Here is a 20,808-nt window from a genome sequence, read left to right as displayed (position 1 = left end):
AAACTTGTTTGTTCGTTGAGCAGAAATACATTTATATGAGAGGAATGTTTTTAATCTCACGTTCTATATCTTATACCCGACACAATTCATTGTTCAAAGCAATTTACATTGATATCATCGGGTTTTTGACATCTGAAGCGAAATTGCCCAGAAGTGTTCGCACATTCAAGTGAAATGGAAAAAGTAGATGAAATTCAGGCATAAATAGTATTCAAGGTCATCGAGATTATTTCGTTTTTCCCCTTCGAATGTACGTCAAATGATAAATAATTATGGTAATCATAATAATGAGTCGTGGATATGATAAAAAAAGAAGAAAAAAAAACAAATAGTTCTCTCTTATCAGATCTGTCTTTTTTCTGTTACTTTTCATACATACATCTATAAAAAGCGTGTCGTGGCTAACAAATCATTCAGTGCCATACAACAAGTGCGACGCAAATCTTCGGTAATTTCAAGAATATTTTTTGAGAATTGGAATTTTCTTTTTGGATTTTATTAAAAACATATTTCTTTTAGGGAATCACAAAATGAAAGGGATAGCGATTAAAAAACCTTACTGGACAAGGGGCGTTAGCGGCATGGCGTGTGTAGAAAGTGTTATTTTTTTAATCGTAATGACGTTTTTGATCACGAGCAGCGAGGCTGTAAATGTTGCATTGTCTTATGCTTACGAGCCGAATGTCACAGCTCTGTCCAAATTCGATTGGGCCGTTGTTGACGGGGATGCCAACTTTGAACCACCAAAAGGCGGCAATTCTGCAAATCGCACAGTTTGGCTATCATACGTGAGCGTGGGTGAAGTGCAATCCCACCGTCCGTTTTTCAAGCAAATGCCACGCAGCTGGTTGATTGGCAAAAATGATGCATGGGAATCGTATGTTATCAATCAAACGGCACCCGGATGGACATCGTTTTTTGTCGAAAAAGTAGCTACACCGTTTTGGAACCGTGGATTCAAAGGATTCTTTCTCGACACGTTGGACTCGTATCAAATTGTGGCCAAGACGGAGGCACAACGCCAGGCACAAGAAAATGGACTTGCCCAAACAATTCTTGCATTGAAGCACCAATTTCCAAATGCAATCCTGATTATGAATCGTGGCTTTGAGATTATGTCTCGAGTGCATCAGGCCGCAAATATGGTGGCATTCGAATCACTTTACGCCGGATGGAATCAAGCAAAACAAAAGTATATGCCAGTAAGTGAAAACGATCGAAATTGGCTATTGGCTCAGGTGCAAGGAATTAAAACACAATATAATCTGCCAATATTGGCGATTGACTATTGCCCACCAAAGAACATGACGTGCGTCCGAACAACTGTCAATCGCATAATCCAACAAGGAATTGTGCCCTATGTAACTGATCCACAGCTGCAGACCGTTGGTTACGGTCCACAAAACCTGAATCAAACTCATTAATCTAAAACTTGAACGTTGTTCAAGCGATTCTCCAGCATTTTTAAATGAAATTTATGAAATAAAGTAAATGATATGCGAAGAACTGTTTTTTTTTTAATTTGAAAAAGGATAGAATACGATTCTATTCATCGAATCTGATGACTAAATCCATTTATTCTAACATTTTTTTTATGTATTATCGTTTTATTTCTCGATCCTCAAAGATAAATGTAACTGTATTTCCAAACAAACACCAAATAAAACATCTGACAACACTATGATTGACATTTGAATTGTCATGAAGTCAACAATTGAATCAGTCATCAATGAAAACACAATACCATCGTTCAAATGTTTTGAAATAGAATTAAGAAGAAACAAGAATTCAACAAGATGTCTGAGGAAACGTGTCGGTTGTGTATGTCCACAACCAGCGATAATCACCTGAACATCTTCAGTGATATTGGAATGGAGATGAAATTGGGCGAAATCATTGGTGAACATTTCCAGTGTGAGGTAAACAAACCATTTCCATTCAATGTAAAAATACATTTTATGCTCCAAATATCACAACCTATAATTCAACCAGGTCAGTGAGCTCGATACATTGCCGAATTCAGTGTGTCAATTGTGTTGGCAAACTACTGAAGCCTTCCATGAGTTATACGAACGATCAAAAATGGTACAGAAAAAATTCATTTGCTCAACTATAAAAGTTGAAGCTGATGCGAATGAGCTGTGGCAAACCCACACGGAAACTCATTTCATTGAGGAATCACATGTAGAGCTTTGCGCAATCAAAATTGAACCGAAACAAGGTAAATATTATGCTAGAATTTAATTAACTTAATACATAATCCGCAAAGTAGATTTGTTTTGATGTTTCAATAAAGATGAAGAGTCAGACACAAATGACAATCGTCAAATGGAATATGATGGAAATTCGAGCAATTCAGATGGAAACAGCGAAGAAAAAAATGCAAATGAGGTGACTAAAGACGATCCAAAATATGGATCAAATGAAGAATCATCGATTTGTAAGTTATTAACATCTGTAGATTATCAACTCATGCGTGTTTTTCGAGCATCGAGTATAATGAATGGAGTATTTGTAGCTAGGAGAAAACGTCGTCGAACTACACCAAAGAGAATTTCAATGCAATTTGATAAGTTATTCCTTGAATACAAGCATCTATTTGACTTGACTTGTGATTCATGCCCGACGACATTCGAAACGTTGGACGAAGCCCGAAAACATTATCGCGCTGAGCATAACATTCCAAAAGGATATATCAAATGCTGTTCAAATAAGTTAAAATATCCAAGTAAGGTCTTAGAACATCTACAGAGACATATATATCCCGATAAATTCAAGTGAGTGCTGATGAAAATACAAGTTTTTTAAACGCTAAGATAGTTAATGCTTCATTTTTTTTTTGTCTGAACAAATATTTCAGGTGCACGGAGTGTTCTAAGGTGTATTTTTCCAAACGTGAACTCGAAAAACACATGAAAAAACACACTGAAGTGCCGACGTCACCGAAAAAAACGGCGCAGTGTAACATTTGTAAGAAAATGTTCAGCACGAAAACGGTAATGGAACGGCATAAACTGAAACGGCACAGCGTTCAGGATGACTCGGAACATGAACAGTATACGAAATTCATTGCGGAAAATTTTGATATGAAATGTGACCGTTGCGATACGATATTCGGTGCATTTTATGATGCCCGTCAACACTACAAAGATGCCCATAATGAGGATAATGGCTATATCAAATGTTGCTCAATGAAATTAAACAAAATGCCATTGGTCAAAGATCATATCAAAAGTCATTTGGATCCAGAAAGTTTGAAGTAAGTTTTCGGTCAATCTCAATCAATCGACTTTTAAACAAATTCGGTCAATCAATCATTCTGTATTTTAGATGTGATTTATGTAATAAAATTCTCCGATCTCGAATTGCACTCACACAACATAAACGTCAGCATAAGCAAACCGAGGAAAAGCCGTTCACATGTGATTATTGTGCGAAGCCATTTAGCACCAAAACGTTAATCTTACGTCATATACTATCGAATCATTCAACCATAGAACCGAAGTTTGAGTGTGAAATATGTTCTAAAAAGTATGTCATTCACAGAAAAAAAACATTTTGAAATTACAGTTTCTATACTTGTTTTTCTTCTTTTTTTCATTCATTCAGATTCCAATTGGCGCCATTGCTGCGTCAACACATATATATAGTGCATCGAGAGAAAAAGCCGGTGGTTACGTGTGAGATATGCGGCAAGACATTTTATACGAAATTCCATTTGGACAAACATAAACTGCAGCACATGGATAAATCGGTGAGGCTGGCGCAAAGGCAACAGTGTGAACATTGCAATGAATGGCTCATGAGCAAAAGTGGCATCTACTATCATGAACAAATCCATAAAAATGAACCACAAAAATGCCCACACTGCCAATTAGACCATCCGAATAAAATGTCTCTACAAGCACACATTCGACAATATCACAGAGAACTGAAGTATAAATGTAGCTATTGTGATAAAGCATTCCCAATCGCATCAAATTTGAAGGTAGCTTCACACAACTTGTCTATGAGAAACACAGCATTTATTCGTATTTTTTTCCCCCATCGTTTCAGAAACATGAAGAATCGCACACTAGACCAAATAAATATCCATGCCAATTCTGTACCAAGGTGTTTACATTACACATGTCTCGGCGAACGCATCAATCACGCGATCATCCACAAGAGCTCAAACAAGACAGAGAAATGAAAAAACTCATGCGAAATGCAGACAAATAAAACTTAACCAAAAACAAAACAAAAAGTGTTTTTCATTTCCGTTATTTTAAATCATAATTGGAGGCAGAGCCATTGTTTGTTGTTTCAATTAAAGGAAGGGGATACAGTTCGAAATATCTATGTACTTACTATTGATAAGTGCAACCGTATGTAAACACCGAATTACAGTCAGACAAAAGAAAATCTGACAACACCATTGGACTTGACATTTGAATTGTCAAGTAAATATTGGCATTTTTTGTACATCATAAACAAACAATACGACCGATTTAGCTTTAGCATTTGAACTTTTTTCAAATTTTGTATATTATTTATGATTGGAAACACGCACAAATCAGCATGATGAGTGACAAATGCTGCCGTTTGTGTATGTCCACAAGCAGCAGCATCGATTATTTGGACATTTTTAGCAGGATCGGTGTCGAGATGAAAATGGGCGAAATTATTAGTGAACATTTCAAATTTGAGGTAAACAAATGATTCAACTATTCATTTTTCGATAAACATTTTACTTTTCTTTACATGCAGGTCAGTGAGCTCGATACAATGCCGAGTTTAGTGTGCCAAATGTGTTGGCAAACGACCGAAGCCTTTCACGAACTATATGAAAAATCCAAAAGTGTTCAAGAGAAATTCCAAAATCCACTGATACAAGTTGAAACGGATGCGAGCGAAATGCTGCAAAGCAATAAGGAAACGCATTTTATTGAAGAGTCACATGTTGAATTCGGTCCTATTAAAATTGAACCGGATCTAGGTAAAATTGTTGCTAAAGTGGTTGATAACTTTGATTTTAAAATTAAGAATTAGTATGTGATTTACCATTTCAAAATGCATAGATGACGAGTCAGACATAGATGATGGCCATCAAATGGATTATGATATAGACAATTCGAATGGTAGCGATGGTAAAAATGATGAAGAAAGCATACATGAGATCGCTAAAGATGATCCGGACTTTAGGGATAATAAAAAGCTACCAGAAAAATGTGGGTGATTGTAATTTAAGGCAATTTTGTGTGATTGGTTTTGATGGATGTATAGAAGTAAAGTAATAAGTAACTTATTACTTTAATTGTATTACTGTAATAAGTAATAAGTCCATCTTATTACAGCAATAAGATTGTAATAAGTATCTTATTACTTTTGGTGCAAAAAAAATTGCAGAAAAGTTTCATACAAAAATCATTTCAAATTTTGCAAGATACATTTTTTTCAACATTTTTTCGACTGGCAACATTTGACATGTTTTTTGTATGAGAGAAATTTTGCAAGACATATTTTTTTTCAACATTTTTTCATCTGACAAAAATTGACATGTTTTTTACATGAAACTTTTTTTGCGATTTTTTTTTTTTGCACCAAAAGTAATAAGATATTTATTACAATCTTATCACAGTTACAATCTTATTGCTGTAATAGAGTTATTACTCATTACAATCTTATTACAATCATCTTATTACAATCTTATTACTTATAATAAGTAATAGGTCATCTTATTAAAGTAATAAGTAGGTAATAAAGTAATAAGAATTACATTTTTTTACTTCTATAGATGGATGTGATTTATTTGCAGTAAAGGGAAGACGGCAACAATCTTCAACAAAGTATAAAAATATGGAAGCAAAATTTGCGAAATTATTCAAAGAGAATGAGCATCTGTTTGATATGACCTGTGATCTATGTGCGACAACGTTCAAAACGCTCGATGAAGCCCGCACACATTATGCCAAAGAGCACCAAAATATGAAAGGCTATATTAAATGTTGTTCCACTAAGCTTATATATCGTTGCCATGTGATCAATCATCTACAGAAACACTTGGAGTCAAAAAGTTTTAAGTGAGTGTTTTTAAGGTAACCTTCACCTTTAGAGGAAATATATTCTGTTAAAATTTCCAACTTGGTATGATAAAGTCAGTGTCGTTATTGAAAAAAAAAAAATATTTTTTCATCAAATTCCAGGTGCACGGAATGTCCCAAAGTCTATTGGACCAAAAGTGAGCTGGAAAAGCACATCGAACGACATTCACAGCCGAAAATACCAGTCCATCGAGAGAAGACGATTCCATGCAACGTTTGTACGAAAATGTTCAGCACGAAAGCGCTAATGGAACGGCATAAACTGAAACAGCATGAACGCCGAGACGAATCAGAAGCGAAATTTATTTTCGAAAACTTTGACATGAAGTGTGATTATTGTGATTCCATTTTTGGTGGATTCCATGATGCGCGACATCACTACAAAAGATTCCACAATGATGATAAGGGCTATTTGAAGTGCGTCAGAGTGTTTAACTTGAACATTTATTCGATCTGGTGGTTTAATCATATTTAATCGATTCGTATTCTGAAATTCACAAATTTTCAGGTGTTGCAACATTAAATTGCGAGAATTATGGATGGTCAGAGACCATGTCAAATCTCACTTAGATCCCGAATGTTTCAAGTAATTTCCGAACAATCAATCAATTTTTATTTTACCTACGAATAAATTTGTATTCGATCTATTCCAGATGTGATGTATGTAGCAAGAATTTTTCGACAAGAATTATGTTGGGCCAGCACAAACGGCATCATCGAATGACGATGCAAAAATCGTTTATATGCGATTTTTGTGGAAAATCATGCAGGGATAAGTTTTCAATTACACGTCATCTGTTTACAAACCATGTCAATTCGGAGCCCAAATTTGAATGCATTACCTGTCATAAAAAGTAAGGCAAAGGCTATTCTCGATTTTCCTCGGTCGTTTACCATATTTTTTCAATGGGATGTTTCACTAGAGAATTTGTTACTTTTTAGGTTCCAATTGAAAGTACTACTGAAAAGCCACACGTATTCGGTGCATCGAGAGAAAAAACACAACGTCACTTGTGAGATATGCGGAAAAGGGTTTTATGTAAAATTCCATCTTGATAAGCATATGCTGTCGCATAAGGACAAATCTGAGCGTTTGGCCCAACGAAAACAGTGCGAACACTGTGGCGAGTGGTTGATGACAAAAAGTGGAGTGTTTTATCATAAGCAGATTCATACAACTGGCACACAGAAATGTCCACACTGCCAAATCGAGGTTGCAAACAAATTGGCTTTATTAGGACATATTCGACAACATCATCGAGAACACAAATTCAAGTGTAGCTACTGTGATAAAACTTTTTCCACCTCGTCAGCGATGAAGGTAAGGGGTTTTGAACGAGATTTTCATTTTGAAAATTTAATCGATTTAATCATGTTTGATTTTTTTTTTCGATAGACGCATGAGGAGTCACATACAAGGCACAAAGTTTATAACTGCGCTTATTGCCCAAGAACATTTTCCATTCCAAGCTCAAGGCGAACACATACAAGACGACATCATCAGGATCAAAAAATGATTGATAAAAATAATAAAAACAATCTAGTACAATAAGCCATGTTTCTCGTCCAATTCGATGATAATTTCATTGTTTGTTCGAATAAAGTGACTTTTTTCCAAAATCGGAATTTTTGAAACATTCACTGTAATTTATTTTATTTTATTTTATTTGAAAAAAAAAAATGATGGAATTTATTGAACGAAATAAATTTATATAAAAGAATTTCTACTCTTAAAGAAAGAAAAGAATGTATGATAGTGTTCTGCATTTCTTTATAACAACATACTAAGGGAATATTTATCATGAAACTAGAATCCAATGCAAATGGTCCATTTTCAGCAGAATTTCGTTCGAAATTAAAAAAATTGCATCCGTTTATAAAAAAAAATCTTTATCAAATTTTTTACCAAAAAACCAACAACAATAGTTGGATATCCTTTCAATTCACCCATTCAAATGGTATGCATCGGACAATACCATCAAATTGCTGACACTTTGTCTGTCAAATACAGGCAAAATATTATTTATATGTTTTGTGAATTTGTCTTGAATGAATGTTTGTTTTGTTTGTTTTTTTGAATAAAAATAAAATAGTGATTTGTCCCATAGGTTAAGCGATCAAACAATGTTGGACAGTAATTCCTGTCGCCTGTGCTTTTCGACCAACAATGACCATCACATGAATATATTCAGTGTGATCGGTATTGAGATGAAAATGAGCGATATCATCAGCGAGCATTTCAAATGCGAAGTAAACAAACACTATTTCTTTACATTTATTCAACTCAATGTTCATAAACAATGTCATTTTGTTGCCTGTGTCTCCATAGATCAGCGAAGTAGATTCGTTGCCGAATTTTGTATGTCAATTATGTTGGCAAACAACTGAAGCCTTCCATGAACTTTATCAAAAGTCCAAAACTGTACAGGAGAAATTTCTCAATCCAATGATTAAAATTGAAGTAGATGCAACCGAACTATGGCATGAAAATTCCGAACGGGATATCGTCGGAGAATCTCAAATCGATGTGAATATAATCAAATTGGAGCCGAATATAGGTGAATTATCACTCATTAATTCGTTGATTTTCTTCTTGTGACTTCTGATTTTCTTTATATCAAAGAATACGCCGATGTACTTGATTCACAGGACAATTTCGACGATGTAGACGATTTAAGTGACCGAGACAATTTGAATGATGACATCAAAGATGATCAAATTTCAAATGGAATTGAAACTTCTACAGGTATGTGAAGATGCACAACAAAAATTAGACGAAGATTTTCAATAAGTTTCGTGTATTTTTTTTTATACAGACCGGCCGTCTAATAAGACTGTAAGTCGACGAATGAAGGCAAAGAATCGAAGAACCGTATTCAAGAAGTTATTTGTAGAGAACAAATATCGATTTGATATGACATGTGATAATTGCTCGGTGTCATTTGAATCATTGAACGATGCTCGCACTCATTATGCTAACGAACACAACAACACAAAGGGATATATCAAATGTTGTAACGCGAAATTAACATATCGCTGTGAAGTTTTGAAACATTTATACCGACATCTGGAGCCTAATAAGTTTAAGTGAGTTTTAGAATTGTTATTTATTTTTTGCGCTTCTACAGATTTGGTGCAATTTTGTGGCAAATTTTCATGGATTTTGATCCATTTTCTAGATGCAACGAATGCGGCAAAGTGTATCAAGCTATGCACGGACTCAAAGGACATATGAAACAACACCATACAGAAAACATTGAAAAAGAGTGTTTCATTTGTGATATGTGCAAAAAAACGTTCACTTCCAAAGTCGGCCTTAAACGACATTTACAATGGCATTCCGAAACGACGAAAACAGATGATGACCAATACAAAAGATTTATTGCTGAAAATTTCGACATGTCCTGTGATCATTGTGACGTCGTTTTTACTACATTCCACGATGCACGACGACACTACAAAGAGATGCATGATGATAAAAAGGGTTATATCAAGTACGTTCCATTTGAGCTTCATTTGTTGACAAAAAAAAATTTGAATATCGGAAGAAATTAATTGATGCGATCATTATTTTTTTAGGTGTTGCAACATTAAACTAAGAGAACTGTGGATAGTAAATGATCATATCAACTCGCACCTCAATCCAGCGAATTTTAAGTAAATTTTGTTCGAATATTTTTCTAAATAACAGATAAGCAGTGGAAGCGTTTCTATAAGTTAATCGTCACTTGTTTTGTTCAAGGTGTGATTTGTGCAATAAGAATTTTTCCAGCGGAATGCGATTGAATCAGCATAAGGGGAGACACAGGCGGGCAATTGAAAGACCTTTCGTATGTGATATATGTGCAAAATCATTTCGGGACAAGGAAACCATAACACGGCATCTCTTCACCACCCACGTTAATTCCGAACCGAAGTTTGAGTGTGAAATATGTTCTAAAAAGTATGCCATTCACAGAAAAAACATTTTAAAATTACAGTTTCAATACTGTTTTTCTTCTTTTTTTTTCATTCATTCAGATTCTAACTACATGCGTATTCATTTTAAATAATGTCATTTATATAATATGTAAATTCATTTGACACAGATACAGACTTCTTAAATTTTACTTCTTATACATACCGTCATACATACTATAGTTTCAATTAGAGCCAAAATTATAGCATTTAAAAAATGGCTCAGTTTTCTTTAGATAACAATTCAAAATTTTCAACACTTTTAAATCTTAAGAGCATTGAATTTAAAAAGAAGAAAAACGTCCAATTCCAAAAACAATTTCTCAAATTCGGAATAAGACAAAAATATCAATGAAGTACCTCAAATCACAATAATTGAATTAAGTTCAATGTCCTAATTTTCAGATTCCAATTGGCGGCTCTGCTAAAGAATCACTGTTACTCGGTGCATCGTGAGAAAAAAGCCATAGTGACGTGCGAGATTTGTGGAAAGTCGTTTAATGTAAAAGCCAACTTTGACAAGCACATGCTCTCGCACACGGATAAATCGGAGCGTTTGGCGCAACGAAAACAGTGCGAGCACTGTGGCGAATGGCTGGTATTTAAATTTCCATCTGTTAATAATATAGTAATTGCTCTTGCTAATAGAACTGGTAATGATAATAATAATAAAATTGTAGATGACCAAATCGGGTATCTACTATCACGAGCAAATTCATACCAGTGGCACACAAAAATGTGATCAATGCAACATGGAATTGCCGCATAAAATTGCGCTGTTGGCGCACATTCGGAAATATCATCGTGAACGTAACTTCAAATGTAGCTATTGTGATAAATCATTCCCAGTCAGTTCGGAATTGAAGGTAAACATGACTTACTCAAAATTGTTCTTCACTTCAATTATACTTCTATTCTCCTTAGAAACACGAGGAGGGACACACTAGACACAATGTATATGCCTGCGCTTGGTGTCCAAAAGTGTTCACCCTTCGTACATCACGACTAACACATCAGAAGCGGTCTCACCGTGAGGAGCTAAAACACTTGAGAGAAATGCGAAAATTGATGAAACACTCTGTAACGCCCATTGATTAATCGATATTCTGTTTTTGTTGTTTCTTCTGTGTAGCTTCAATTAAACCAAAAATTACTCAAAAAAAAAAAGAAAAAAGTTTTGATTTTGAAATTTTATTTATAAAAAAGAATCCTACGCAGGATATACAATCAAGGTATCAAAGGAGGAAAGAAAGTTAAATTATGCAATGATATATAAATAAATAGAGATGAAAAATGAGAGCATAAATACGGCGCTTGTGAAATAAAGTTGGGACGAAAAGAATAGTTGAGTGCTTTCGCCCTCTTTCACTGTTCAACTTCATTTGATGCTGTCTTTGCTGGCTGGAAGTTCAGTTTTTTCCAATTGTTCACTCTTTTCCACTTTTTCCATTACACTTGCAACTTTTTCAACACTTGCTTCAACCTTTTCAATGGACGGGACCGTTTTAATTTCAATTTCTGGAACAATTGCATCGGATTTGGCGGCCATCTTTGCCCTTTGTTCGGAATTGAATTTACTAAACTTAACAATGGCTTCTTCTAAGATATCGGCAGCATCTTTGCCCACAACTGGTTGAGACAATTCACGAAGGCCAGTCCGGACGAATGGAAGAGCGAATGAAATCGTGCACAATGGTGTGAATGTACAAAGGGCAGTGGTAATAGCACCACCACCAATGGTAACACCAAGCAATGTCATTAGAAAAGCAAATGAACGGCCCAACAACGAAGTTGTATCACGCATCGTTTCGGTCAGGCTGCTTGGAATGGCTTGCAATGAGCCAAAGAATGATGATGGATTACGGGCAACAACCTGCTTTTGTGGTAGTGGTGGACCGGGAACCAAGTAGCCTTCATAACCGGTTTGGACGTTGAATGCACCTGGATTGTACTGGTGTGGATTGAATGCAGCCGGATCGTAGGCCGTTGGATTGTAGCCACCATGAATGGCATGTCCAGAATATTGAGTTGGATAAACCGACAACGGATCAACCACCGTTGGCACCTCGTTTGTTGATTCAGCCTGATTTACATCATTTCCGTATTGCCCGGATACATACTGTTGAACTGGATCTTGAACCCCTTTGTATGCAATTTGTTGTGCAATTGGTTGTTGCTCAACTGTTTCCTGAAATATATAGAAAAGAAAACACGACACTTAGACCATAATTTGAATTGATTTTGAGTGATTTTTGTCGGAATTTAAGCAGCCACATTATAGTCAAAGTCAATTATCCATTTTGCAGGTGCTCATATGTTCTTAAATCACAAACACTTTACTCTTCTATATTTCTTGAAATTTTTTTTCGATTATTTTCTTTAATTTTTTTTTTTTGAAAACGTCTCTTTCACTTCAAACAACACTTACGGTATAGTACTGCGTTTGATCTGCATTGGATTGCTCCTGTTGATCGAAGGTGTCTTGTTGAATTGGAAAATTCGGTTGAACATATTGTTTTGGTTGCAGTCCATTGATAGCTGGTTGGGCTTGTCCCTTGACACCCGAATGGGCCAATTCGGCAACGATACTCTTGGCCAAAACAGCCGTCAAAGCGAATTTCAATGGGAAACGCATTTTCACAAAATTAAACTTTATTTTCAAACAAATTAGATAAACACGTGAGAAAACTGAGTAGTGTTTGAAAACAGTTGTACTGATGAATGCACTAAAGCGAATGATATCTGTTCAAATGCAACATACAATATTTATACAAACATCGTGCTATCCCCTCTAATCCAAACAAATTGTATTGCCCGTAGAAATGTACATTTTTTTCCGAAATAAAGATCATTAATGCATTAATAATTGAATTGGCCGAATGTTTGTGGCGTCAAAAGATCGACATTAGGCAGTGAAATAGTTGTTAAGCATCCAATATAATGAATTCATTTTTTCGGCACGCATTGCACATTCCTCGTGCTAATTTATGCAAAGCAAACCCAATTATCCGTTATGTCTAGATTGGCTAAGCATTGACATTGGTCGGGTGTACGGTGCAATTAATACGACAGGTAAAATTGAAAACGGTTGCATTTTCATACACCTAATTAAAATGCCATTAAACTGTTGTTTATCTGTTGATCATTTCAACGATTTTTATTGTGAACCCGGTAGAAATGTATTCATTTGAAAATGTGTTGAAAATATGGAAAATCAATGGAAATGCATATGATCCATTGGGAATGTAGCATTTTGATAATTTTGTTTTCATAAAAATAGACATTTCGAATCGAAAAATAGAAAAAAAGATTCAGAATTCCCACGATATTCGATATTGCAACGGATTTTTTTTTTCATTCATTCGTACGAATGACGTCACATTCATTGCGAACTGTCAAAGTATCGCATGGTGTGTGTTTTTCTTTCGAATCTGTCAAACAAACCAAAAATCGGTTTTCTGTGTGTTTTGGTTGAACGAATGATTGAACAAACAGCATGAGTGCACCGCCAAAAATTTCCAGCGATATTCTATTGCGTTCCATCGATAATTTGATAAATATTTGCGAAAATGCACCGTCCGATCTAAGTCGACATCGTGATAAATTGAATTCAATTCTGAATGATTTAAATTCGGTGGAATTTAAGTATGTGCAAACATTAGACATTTTTAAGGTGAGTCATACACACCATTAAAATCACATACACATCTTTCGATGTAAATCGAAGATTCGTTTGATTTTAATGATTTATTTGGATTTTTAGCGAACAGAGGATGTGGTACGAGTGTTAATATGCCTTCCATTGGTTGAGGATACGATAATTGTAAAATGTGCCCGGTTAATTGTACAGTTGTTGGACAAACATCCAACAAATATCACAGTTCATGTGTTTCGAAATGCAATTCGATACGCGATTAATTTCATAAATGAGCATAAATTCGTCGGCATTTGTGATGCATTACGTTTGATGCAGGCGCTGATAAAAAATCACTTAAAAAATGACAGTATTACGATTGCAGACGAATCAAAAGAATTGCATCAATGCACGGAGTTATTGATCAAATTGATAAACGATCCGGATGCCATGGAAAAGTCAACATCATGTCATTACGATGGATATTCAGTGATTGAAATTAAATCATCTGCCGTATTTTGTTTGGAGATCATTCTAACATTTTACGAAAAATTACCAGATATCGCACAAAACCTCGAGCCGGCCATAACACAAGCATTACTCAAGTTGATCTACTCGGTGCGATTGGATAATGTGTCCGAACGAATTTACTGTAATTTAGTGCGTGCTGCGTTGAACTCATGCCGATTCATTGGTTTTTCAAATCGAGAATGGTGCACTGAAAATATTGGTGATATTTTAGGTGCATGCGTATCAAATATGCTATTCGGTTTACCCGATTGTGTCTATCAACCGCCACAACGAATTCAGTCGTCACAACAAACCATACAGGATACTCATAATACTAGTGCTGGTGCGAAAAAAGGTGGAAAAATGATTAAGAGTCGCAAACCACGGCAGACATCACAGTATAAAAATCGAAAATCAGCCAAATCGAATGAGGCAAAAAACGGGAAATCGGGCGAAATTGATGAATCGAATGAGCATTTTGAGCAAGCCACTTTGTTTGATAATCCAAGTGAAAAATTCGAAATTGGCAATTTCACAACTAGCGATTCGGACGCTTCAGATCCAGAAATATCGAAAACCGGCAATAATAATCGAGAAAAAGAAGCGAAGCTTCGATTGGCCGCCATTTCATTGATTGCCATTGTTGCCAAGGTTTGCATTTTCTTGTCTAGAATTGTTTCTCGTACAGACATTCTATTAATTTTCAATTTCTTATTTAAAAAAATTACCTTTTTTCTCTTTTACTAGAATGTGGAGCGAAAGATATTCTTTGGTTATTGGCATTGTTTGTTCCCAACCGAAGAGCTGATCCCATCAATGCCTGCACTGTTGAATTGCGTCCTGCGTGATTCGAATCAGCGCTGCCGAATTACAGCTCTACAAGCTACTTCAATTATCCTCTACGGAACCAAGTCCTTCCTTGTTCAAGCCGAATCTACCGATAAGCCGCCAATCAATTTTATGCCGTTTTCTATTTCACTAGGAAATCAAATCTGTATTCTATACATTACCTTAACTCAGGCCCTTAGTAACGAAAGTTCGTTGCCAGTGTTGATACAAATTCTTAGGTGCTTTGCCACTTTGGTGCAAGCAACATCATTTCAAAAGCTACAGAAACCACCAGGATTAATCCGAAAATTCGTTGAACTCATTCGACGTTTGGTTCATCACAAAGATCCAACCATCAAAGTTGCCGCTCTTATTGTTATGGAGTTTCTCATCGCTCGGCCGGAAATCACCAATGAAATATCCGACTGTGTCGGCGTATCACGGTTAGAAGCCAAACGCAATTGTCGAGTTCACGATTTTGGAGAGGATGAAGTGTAAGCATGCAATTTTTTTAATAAAATCTATTGATTTCCATGATTTTTTGGATATTTTTTATATCAATATCATGGTTTTCAACATTCATTCATTGATCTAACGTAGATTCCAATAAAAAAAAATCCGTTTCAGAATCGATGCCGATGAAAATCTAGTTGAATCCGAGTACGAAGATGAAGATGAAATCGATGAAGTACAAAAGACCGAGCCGGCAACAAAGATCTCATGGTTGCTGCAAATTGCGCTGGAAAGTTTGGGTGTTACAGTCAGTTCTTATATCGTGAGTTGTATTTTTAATATGGCTACAAATTGTCCATAGTTTGTCTCATTTGCCGATTTTAATGTATTTTTCTTTCATTCTAGCGACCGAGTCGATCGGCACCTTCAGTCCAAGTCCGACATCAAAGTTTGCAAATCATTTTAATGATGGCACCGCATTACATTTGGATCAAACCGCATTTACTACTAATAGCTGAGGCACTTGAAACTACACTTCAAGATGAGATTGCAACAGTACGACTTCGAGCAGCCCGATGCTTGGATGTGGTCGTACATTCAATTAACGTGCATTTATTATCTCAAAGTAATCAGAAAAATGTGGAATTCGAACGTGATATTGAAATTGCTTTGCAATTTTGGTCAAAAATACTGACCATTCTAACCGAGCAACTACAAGATCTAACACAAAGTTCGGCAACAAAGTCGATTTTCTGTGACGCATTTTCCGATATTGGTGTTCATGTGTACGAGCGATTGGCGGTGAGTGCATTTGAATTAAATTGTTGCACGACTGTGACCGAAGGAGTTTAATGAATAAAATTTGGTAATGATTTCAGCGGCCCAAGCAAATGCACATAATCTCATTGCTGTCTGGCATATCATTGGGTGACGAAGAGGCAATTGTTCGTGCGTCGGCAGTGCGTGCTTTGGCCATTTTTGTGGTATTTCCATCGCTTAAAGAAGGTAAAATACCAGAAACTCATTCACAAGATAGATGACACATTTTAACCATTAATTTCCCAATCGTAGACATTTGCTATATTGAAAATACGACCGAAGCCATAATCCAACTAATGCAAGACGAATGTTTACCGGTGCGCATAAAGGCATCATGGGCTCTGGCAAATATAACCGACGTTTTGGTCGTGAACATGTAATTATTCTCGATTACTATGGACTAATTTTTCATTTGCTAAATTGTTCATTTGTTTATAGTTCGGATTCGAGTATCGATCAAATCTCTGAACATTTGCTGTGGCGTTTGTTTGAAATTACGGCGCCGACATGCAGTGACAATGACAAAGTGCGTACAAATGCAGCCCGAATACTTGGCAACCTGTTGCGATTGATCAAACCAAATCAGATTGTGGTGGAAAAGTGGCAAATCGTTTGCATCGATGCCATCAAGATGTTGTGCGATCAGGCCAAATTAAGCGGGACCAACTGGAATATGAAAGTCAAATGGAATGCTTGCTATGCGATCGGTAATTTCATGAAGAATGCCGTTATCTTTGACTTGCAAGGCAATCAGTTTTGCTGGCAGGTAAGCACAAATGTTTTATATCTCATTAGTGGCCAAAGACTTTGGTCTGGGTTTGTGTCAAATGTAGTTATTTGTCGCTCATTCATACTAATGAACACAAGTCAAAGACAATCGTTTTTTATTATCTTGATCTAATTTCTTCACTTTTACTCTATTGACAGGAGTTGATATTTCAGACGTTGTCGGATATCATTATAAAATGTGTGAACTTTAAAGTTCGAATAAATGGTGCAGCTGCACTGGCCATTCCCTCGAAGCGTGCTCATTACGGCCGATTCTATTTGAGTGTATGGAGTGCCTTATCGGTGGCGCTCTATCAGGCAAATCAACTCACCGACTTCAACGAATACAACCATCGTGACAATCTACTCGATCAGGTTTGTTAATATTATTCAATTTCAATATTTGGGTGTTTTACTTGAACAGCAGCACCTGATTTCTCCTTATCATTTTTTTTAACAGCTTTGCATCACAATATCTCATTTGATCAAATTGGCTACGGTTGACGATTTGATCGATTTGGAATGCATTCTACTACAGCAATTCGATTCAAACAAACAAAATTGGATTCGTGTCATTAATCGAATGGTACCGGAAAAGGCCGCCTCATTGCTCGAAGCAAATTTATATTTAAAAAATATAGCAAGCAGCAAAAGTCTTACAAGCGAACAAAAGAATTCCATCAAAACACTTCTGAATTGTTTTGTATCAATCACTGAATACGGCGATTGACTGGACGGTACATGAAGCGCAACCATGGGTAATTATCGGTACATAGAGAATCGTCATCTCTAACTAGAGACTCTACTGAGAGTCACTCAACAACATAAATCTAATCACTTTACCTGTTGTTTACCATTTTCAACACAGTGTGATCAAATTTAATCAAGCAAACTTCTAATTGTTAAAAACAATATGTAAAAAAAATTAAAGCAAGCACCAATTCAAACTATTTTTAAAATTTGTTGTTATTTATTATTGACCAATAAACATTCACATGCATTACAATAAATTTGCAAGATGTCAACGGAATACAATGTTGTGGTTTTGAAATTTCGATTTGATTTTATTTGTTTTGTTTTTTTTTTTTTCATTTTAAATTCAATTTCCGATGAGAAACTCTCGGTCGGTTTATTTCGCTTAAATTATACATGGATGCGCCATAATTGAACACAAAATATCAAGTTTTGTGTTTGATTTGTGTGTGGTTTTTGTTTTTTCTTTTGAAAATTGATAGCTAAAATCTAAAAAAAGAATTGTTGTTTGTTGTGTTTTATGGGAAAATCGCTTAAAAATTACTTCTTGTCTAAACCGTAGAATTTAACTGTACGATCCATACTTGTGGACGCCAAATAGTCTGCATTGGCACCAAACCGAACGCCAGTTGCTGATGATGTATGATCATTGAACACACACAATTCTTGCCATTGTTTGCACAAATAAATTCTGCAAATAGAGAGAAACAAAAGAAAACAAGGCACAAGGCGGCACGTTGAATAATTTTGTATAAAAAAAATATGAAGAACGATTTTTTTGTTAAACGGAAGACATCAAATTAAAAAGAAAAATACACATTTAAGAATAAAATGGGAGAAAATAAGCAACATGAATTGAGAAACAGAAAAACAAAAAAATATTTTAAAAAAAATAATGATTTTCTTTGTGAAGAACAAATGCAATGGTGTCTTACCTAACGTCTGTACCGGCGATAGCCAAGTAAGTACCACTGTGATCGAAGCATAGATCTTTAACTTCGTAGCCATCGTCCAATTGAATGGTGCGAATGTTTTTGAGTTTTCGCAAATCCCACAGTTTAACGCAGGCATCATCAGCGGCCGTGGCCAAGTAGTAACCGTTTTCGGAGAATGAAATTGCCGAAATGGGTCCGGTGTGACCGGGGAAATTGGCAACATTACTTTGCTCTTTGACATCCCAAATTTTCACTTGTGAATCTTCGGTACCCGTGCCAAAAATCAAACCATCCGGATGGAATTGGGCCGTTGTCAAGCCCACCTCATTGATATCCATGACTTTGGTGACCAAACGGCCTGTTTTTATGTCAGAGAATGCCCAATGTTTGTCTGATGAAGTCGATAGCAAATAATCGCCGGTTGGATGCAACGATAAACCTGTAACTGGGCCAGAGTGACAGCTCAATAGGAATTTGGTTTGAGACCTGCAATAAAAATTGAGTTTTTTTTTTTCGAAAATTTGATTAAAAAAAGAAAAAGAAGAGAAAAAAAACTCACGTTGGAACATTCCAAATACGGATTGTTTGATCCGGCGATGCAGTGATGACCGTTTCCCATTCTTCACGACGTTCCGGATGGTAAATGACTTTGGTAACTTTTTTCGTGTGACCTTTCAAAACCGAAACAATTTGTTGTGTGTCTTTGTTGAAAACGGTAGCGTTTTTGTCATTTCCACCGGTCAAAATCTTGTTATCGTTGAAACTGCAAACGTCGAGAGCTAAAATACCAGGTACACTGGCTGAATGGAGACCCTGCATTTGAGATGAAGAAAAAATGCCGTGTTAAAACATTGTTGGCAATTCTTGAAAATCGAATTAAAAAAAAAAACCAAAACGCAAACATACCGGATGGGATGCCAAAATTTTGAAGTTTTTAATTTGGTCGGGAACGACAAGATCCTTGGGCAATGTGCGACCACGGTTTCTACGCTCTTCTGTCAATACGGTGGCCTTTTCTTGTAATTTCTCAATAATTTCGGGTGTCATACCAGTCTGTTCGACCGGTTGTGTGGTATACGATACTGTATCAACGTCCATTGCCTGTTGATTAGCTCCAGTCGATGTCAAAATACCGGCTTGTGGTTTCAGTGTGGCCAACGCTTCACGAGCCGCCGCCACTTCCTTATTCAAACGGGCAATGACACGGCATGCAGCATCATGCTGATACAATGCATGGCTTAGCTCTTGTCGAGCGGTTTGCAATTGTTGACGCTGTGAAAATGTGTGCAACATTAATGCATCCCATTCGTCTTGCATTGTTTTCAATGCGGCCGGAATACTGGTTGCGCTCGGTGGTTTGGGTCGTACAATAGCCGGTACCTTAACTTCAATCAATTCTTCGGCTTTCAACTCTTTGCCCGTAATCGGATCGACGCCATTCTCCAAGAGATATTTCTCAATGATGCGGCGCTCGAAAATCGCGCCCGATACTGGTGACACAACCGGCTGTTCAGGCACTTCATTTGTAACTGTATGCGAGAAAATAAAAACCAAACATCATTTTCATGGAATAAATAGATGAATTTAATATTGGTTGAAAATTAGGCGCGGCATGCAAAAAATGCACCCATCATTGATGATTGTTATTGAATATAGCCGCATCGATTTACAAGCTTTTAACTACAACCTAACCTAACATTAGTGCAAAATGCACAATATTCCTTTTTGATCGAACGAAAATTATTCAATTTTCACTTACTCGCACAGATTAAAGCCATTGTACTCGTCGTTTTTTCTGTTTTATCACCTAATTTCTGTTGGATTTTAGTTTTATTCCCACGTACTTTATGCGAAAATTGATTTTTTTTTATCACCGATTCGTTTACAATACACTTTTTGGCTCTCGCTCAATTTAATGACATCGCGACAAATCGTTTATGTTTGATGTGATACCTTTTTAGCTTTGGTATGGTGTCGACACTGTCAAATTGGTGGTATCGCATGCACTGTGCCGGTCGCTACAGAAAAAAAAAATACACACACACTATAGACCATTTGACACTAAATG

The 20,808-nt window shown here is 36.1% G+C and overlaps 7 protein-coding genes across 7 annotated transcripts in view; 4 read left to right on the top strand and 3 right to left on the bottom strand.

Moving 5' to 3' along the window:
• Positions 1-4,386, bottom strand: part of LOC129576464 (uncharacterized) — a 28,626-nt gene extending 24,240 nt beyond the window's left edge. Inside the window, exon 1 of the mRNA XM_055461647.1 lies at positions 4,351-4,386. The gene's annotated coding sequence lies outside the window, so the exon portion shown is untranslated. The remainder of the gene's footprint in view (positions 1-4,350) is intronic.
• LOC129576466 (uncharacterized) lies at positions 273-1,506 on the top strand. Its single transcript, XM_055461649.1, has 2 exons — positions 273-448; positions 520-1,506. Exon 2 carries the CDS (start codon positions 531-533, stop codon positions 1,422-1,424), a length of 894 nt encoding a protein of 297 aa, XP_055317624.1. The 5' UTR covers positions 273-448; positions 520-530; the 3' UTR covers positions 1,425-1,506.
• On the top strand, positions 1,688-4,246 carry LOC129576459 (transcription factor grauzone-like). The gene is made up of 8 exons (XM_055461635.1): positions 1,688-1,919; positions 1,993-2,221; positions 2,297-2,440; positions 2,519-2,777; positions 2,861-3,259; positions 3,331-3,531; positions 3,610-3,988; positions 4,057-4,246. The coding sequence occupies exons 1-8, from the start codon at positions 1,797-1,799 to the stop codon at positions 4,219-4,221; spliced, it is 1,899 nt and encodes a 632-aa protein (XP_055317610.1). The 5' UTR covers positions 1,688-1,796; the 3' UTR covers positions 4,222-4,246.
• A 51-nt stretch (positions 4,387-4,437) lies between the features above and the next one.
• Positions 4,438-11,263, top strand: LOC129576524 (zinc finger protein 208-like). The gene is made up of 19 exons (XM_055461746.1): positions 4,438-4,689; positions 4,750-4,978; positions 5,061-5,210; positions 5,777-6,062; positions 6,186-6,500; positions 6,592-6,669; positions 6,737-6,937; positions 7,026-7,404; positions 7,480-7,631; positions 8,177-8,333; positions 8,413-8,641; positions 8,707-8,829; positions 8,900-9,170; positions 9,263-9,577; positions 9,663-9,740; positions 9,826-10,026; positions 10,446-10,638; positions 10,721-10,906; positions 10,965-11,263. The coding sequence occupies exons 1-19, from the start codon at positions 4,561-4,563 to the stop codon at positions 11,136-11,138; spliced, it is 3,846 nt and encodes a 1,281-aa protein (XP_055317721.1). The 5' UTR covers positions 4,438-4,560; the 3' UTR covers positions 11,139-11,263.
• A 154-nt stretch (positions 11,264-11,417) lies between these two features.
• Positions 11,418-12,852, bottom strand: LOC129576465 (uncharacterized). Its single transcript, XM_055461648.1, has 2 exons — positions 12,469-12,852; positions 11,418-12,228 (listed from the first exon to the last, which is right to left on the bottom strand). The coding sequence occupies exons 1-2, from the start codon at positions 12,673-12,675 to the stop codon at positions 11,419-11,421; spliced, it is 1,017 nt and encodes a 338-aa protein (XP_055317623.1). The 5' UTR covers positions 12,676-12,852; the 3' UTR covers position 11,418.
• A 317-nt stretch (positions 12,853-13,169) lies between these two features.
• Positions 13,170-18,011, top strand: LOC129576564 (HEAT repeat-containing protein 6). Its single transcript, XM_055461808.1, has 10 exons — positions 13,170-13,713; positions 13,804-14,835; positions 14,932-15,506; positions 15,640-15,787; positions 15,871-16,266; positions 16,344-16,470; positions 16,537-16,660; positions 16,723-17,050; positions 17,212-17,427; positions 17,513-18,011. The coding sequence occupies exons 1-10, from the start codon at positions 13,537-13,539 to the stop codon at positions 17,780-17,782; spliced, it is 3,393 nt and encodes a 1,130-aa protein (XP_055317783.1). The 5' UTR covers positions 13,170-13,536; the 3' UTR covers positions 17,783-18,011.
• LOC129576566 (pre-mRNA-processing factor 19) lies at positions 18,001-20,743 on the bottom strand. The gene is made up of 5 exons (XM_055461810.1): positions 20,500-20,743; positions 19,647-20,269; positions 19,300-19,553; positions 18,741-19,226; positions 18,001-18,496 (listed from the first exon to the last, which is right to left on the bottom strand). The coding sequence occupies exons 1-5, from the start codon at positions 20,516-20,518 to the stop codon at positions 18,346-18,348; spliced, it is 1,533 nt and encodes a 510-aa protein (XP_055317785.1). The 5' UTR covers positions 20,519-20,743; the 3' UTR covers positions 18,001-18,345.
• Positions 20,744-20,808: the final 65 nt, after the last annotated feature.

Source organism: Sitodiplosis mosellana, unplaced genomic scaffold (assembly GCF_009176505.1).
Source record: "Sitodiplosis mosellana isolate CC-2019 unplaced genomic scaffold, AAFC_SMos_1.0 Smas_scaffold_6191, whole genome shotgun sequence".
Lineage (NCBI taxonomy): Eukaryota > Metazoa > Arthropoda > Insecta > Diptera > Cecidomyiidae > Sitodiplosis > Sitodiplosis mosellana.
The sequence above is the reverse complement of the archived record's forward strand: the minus strand, read 5'-3'. Positions and strand labels throughout refer to the sequence as shown.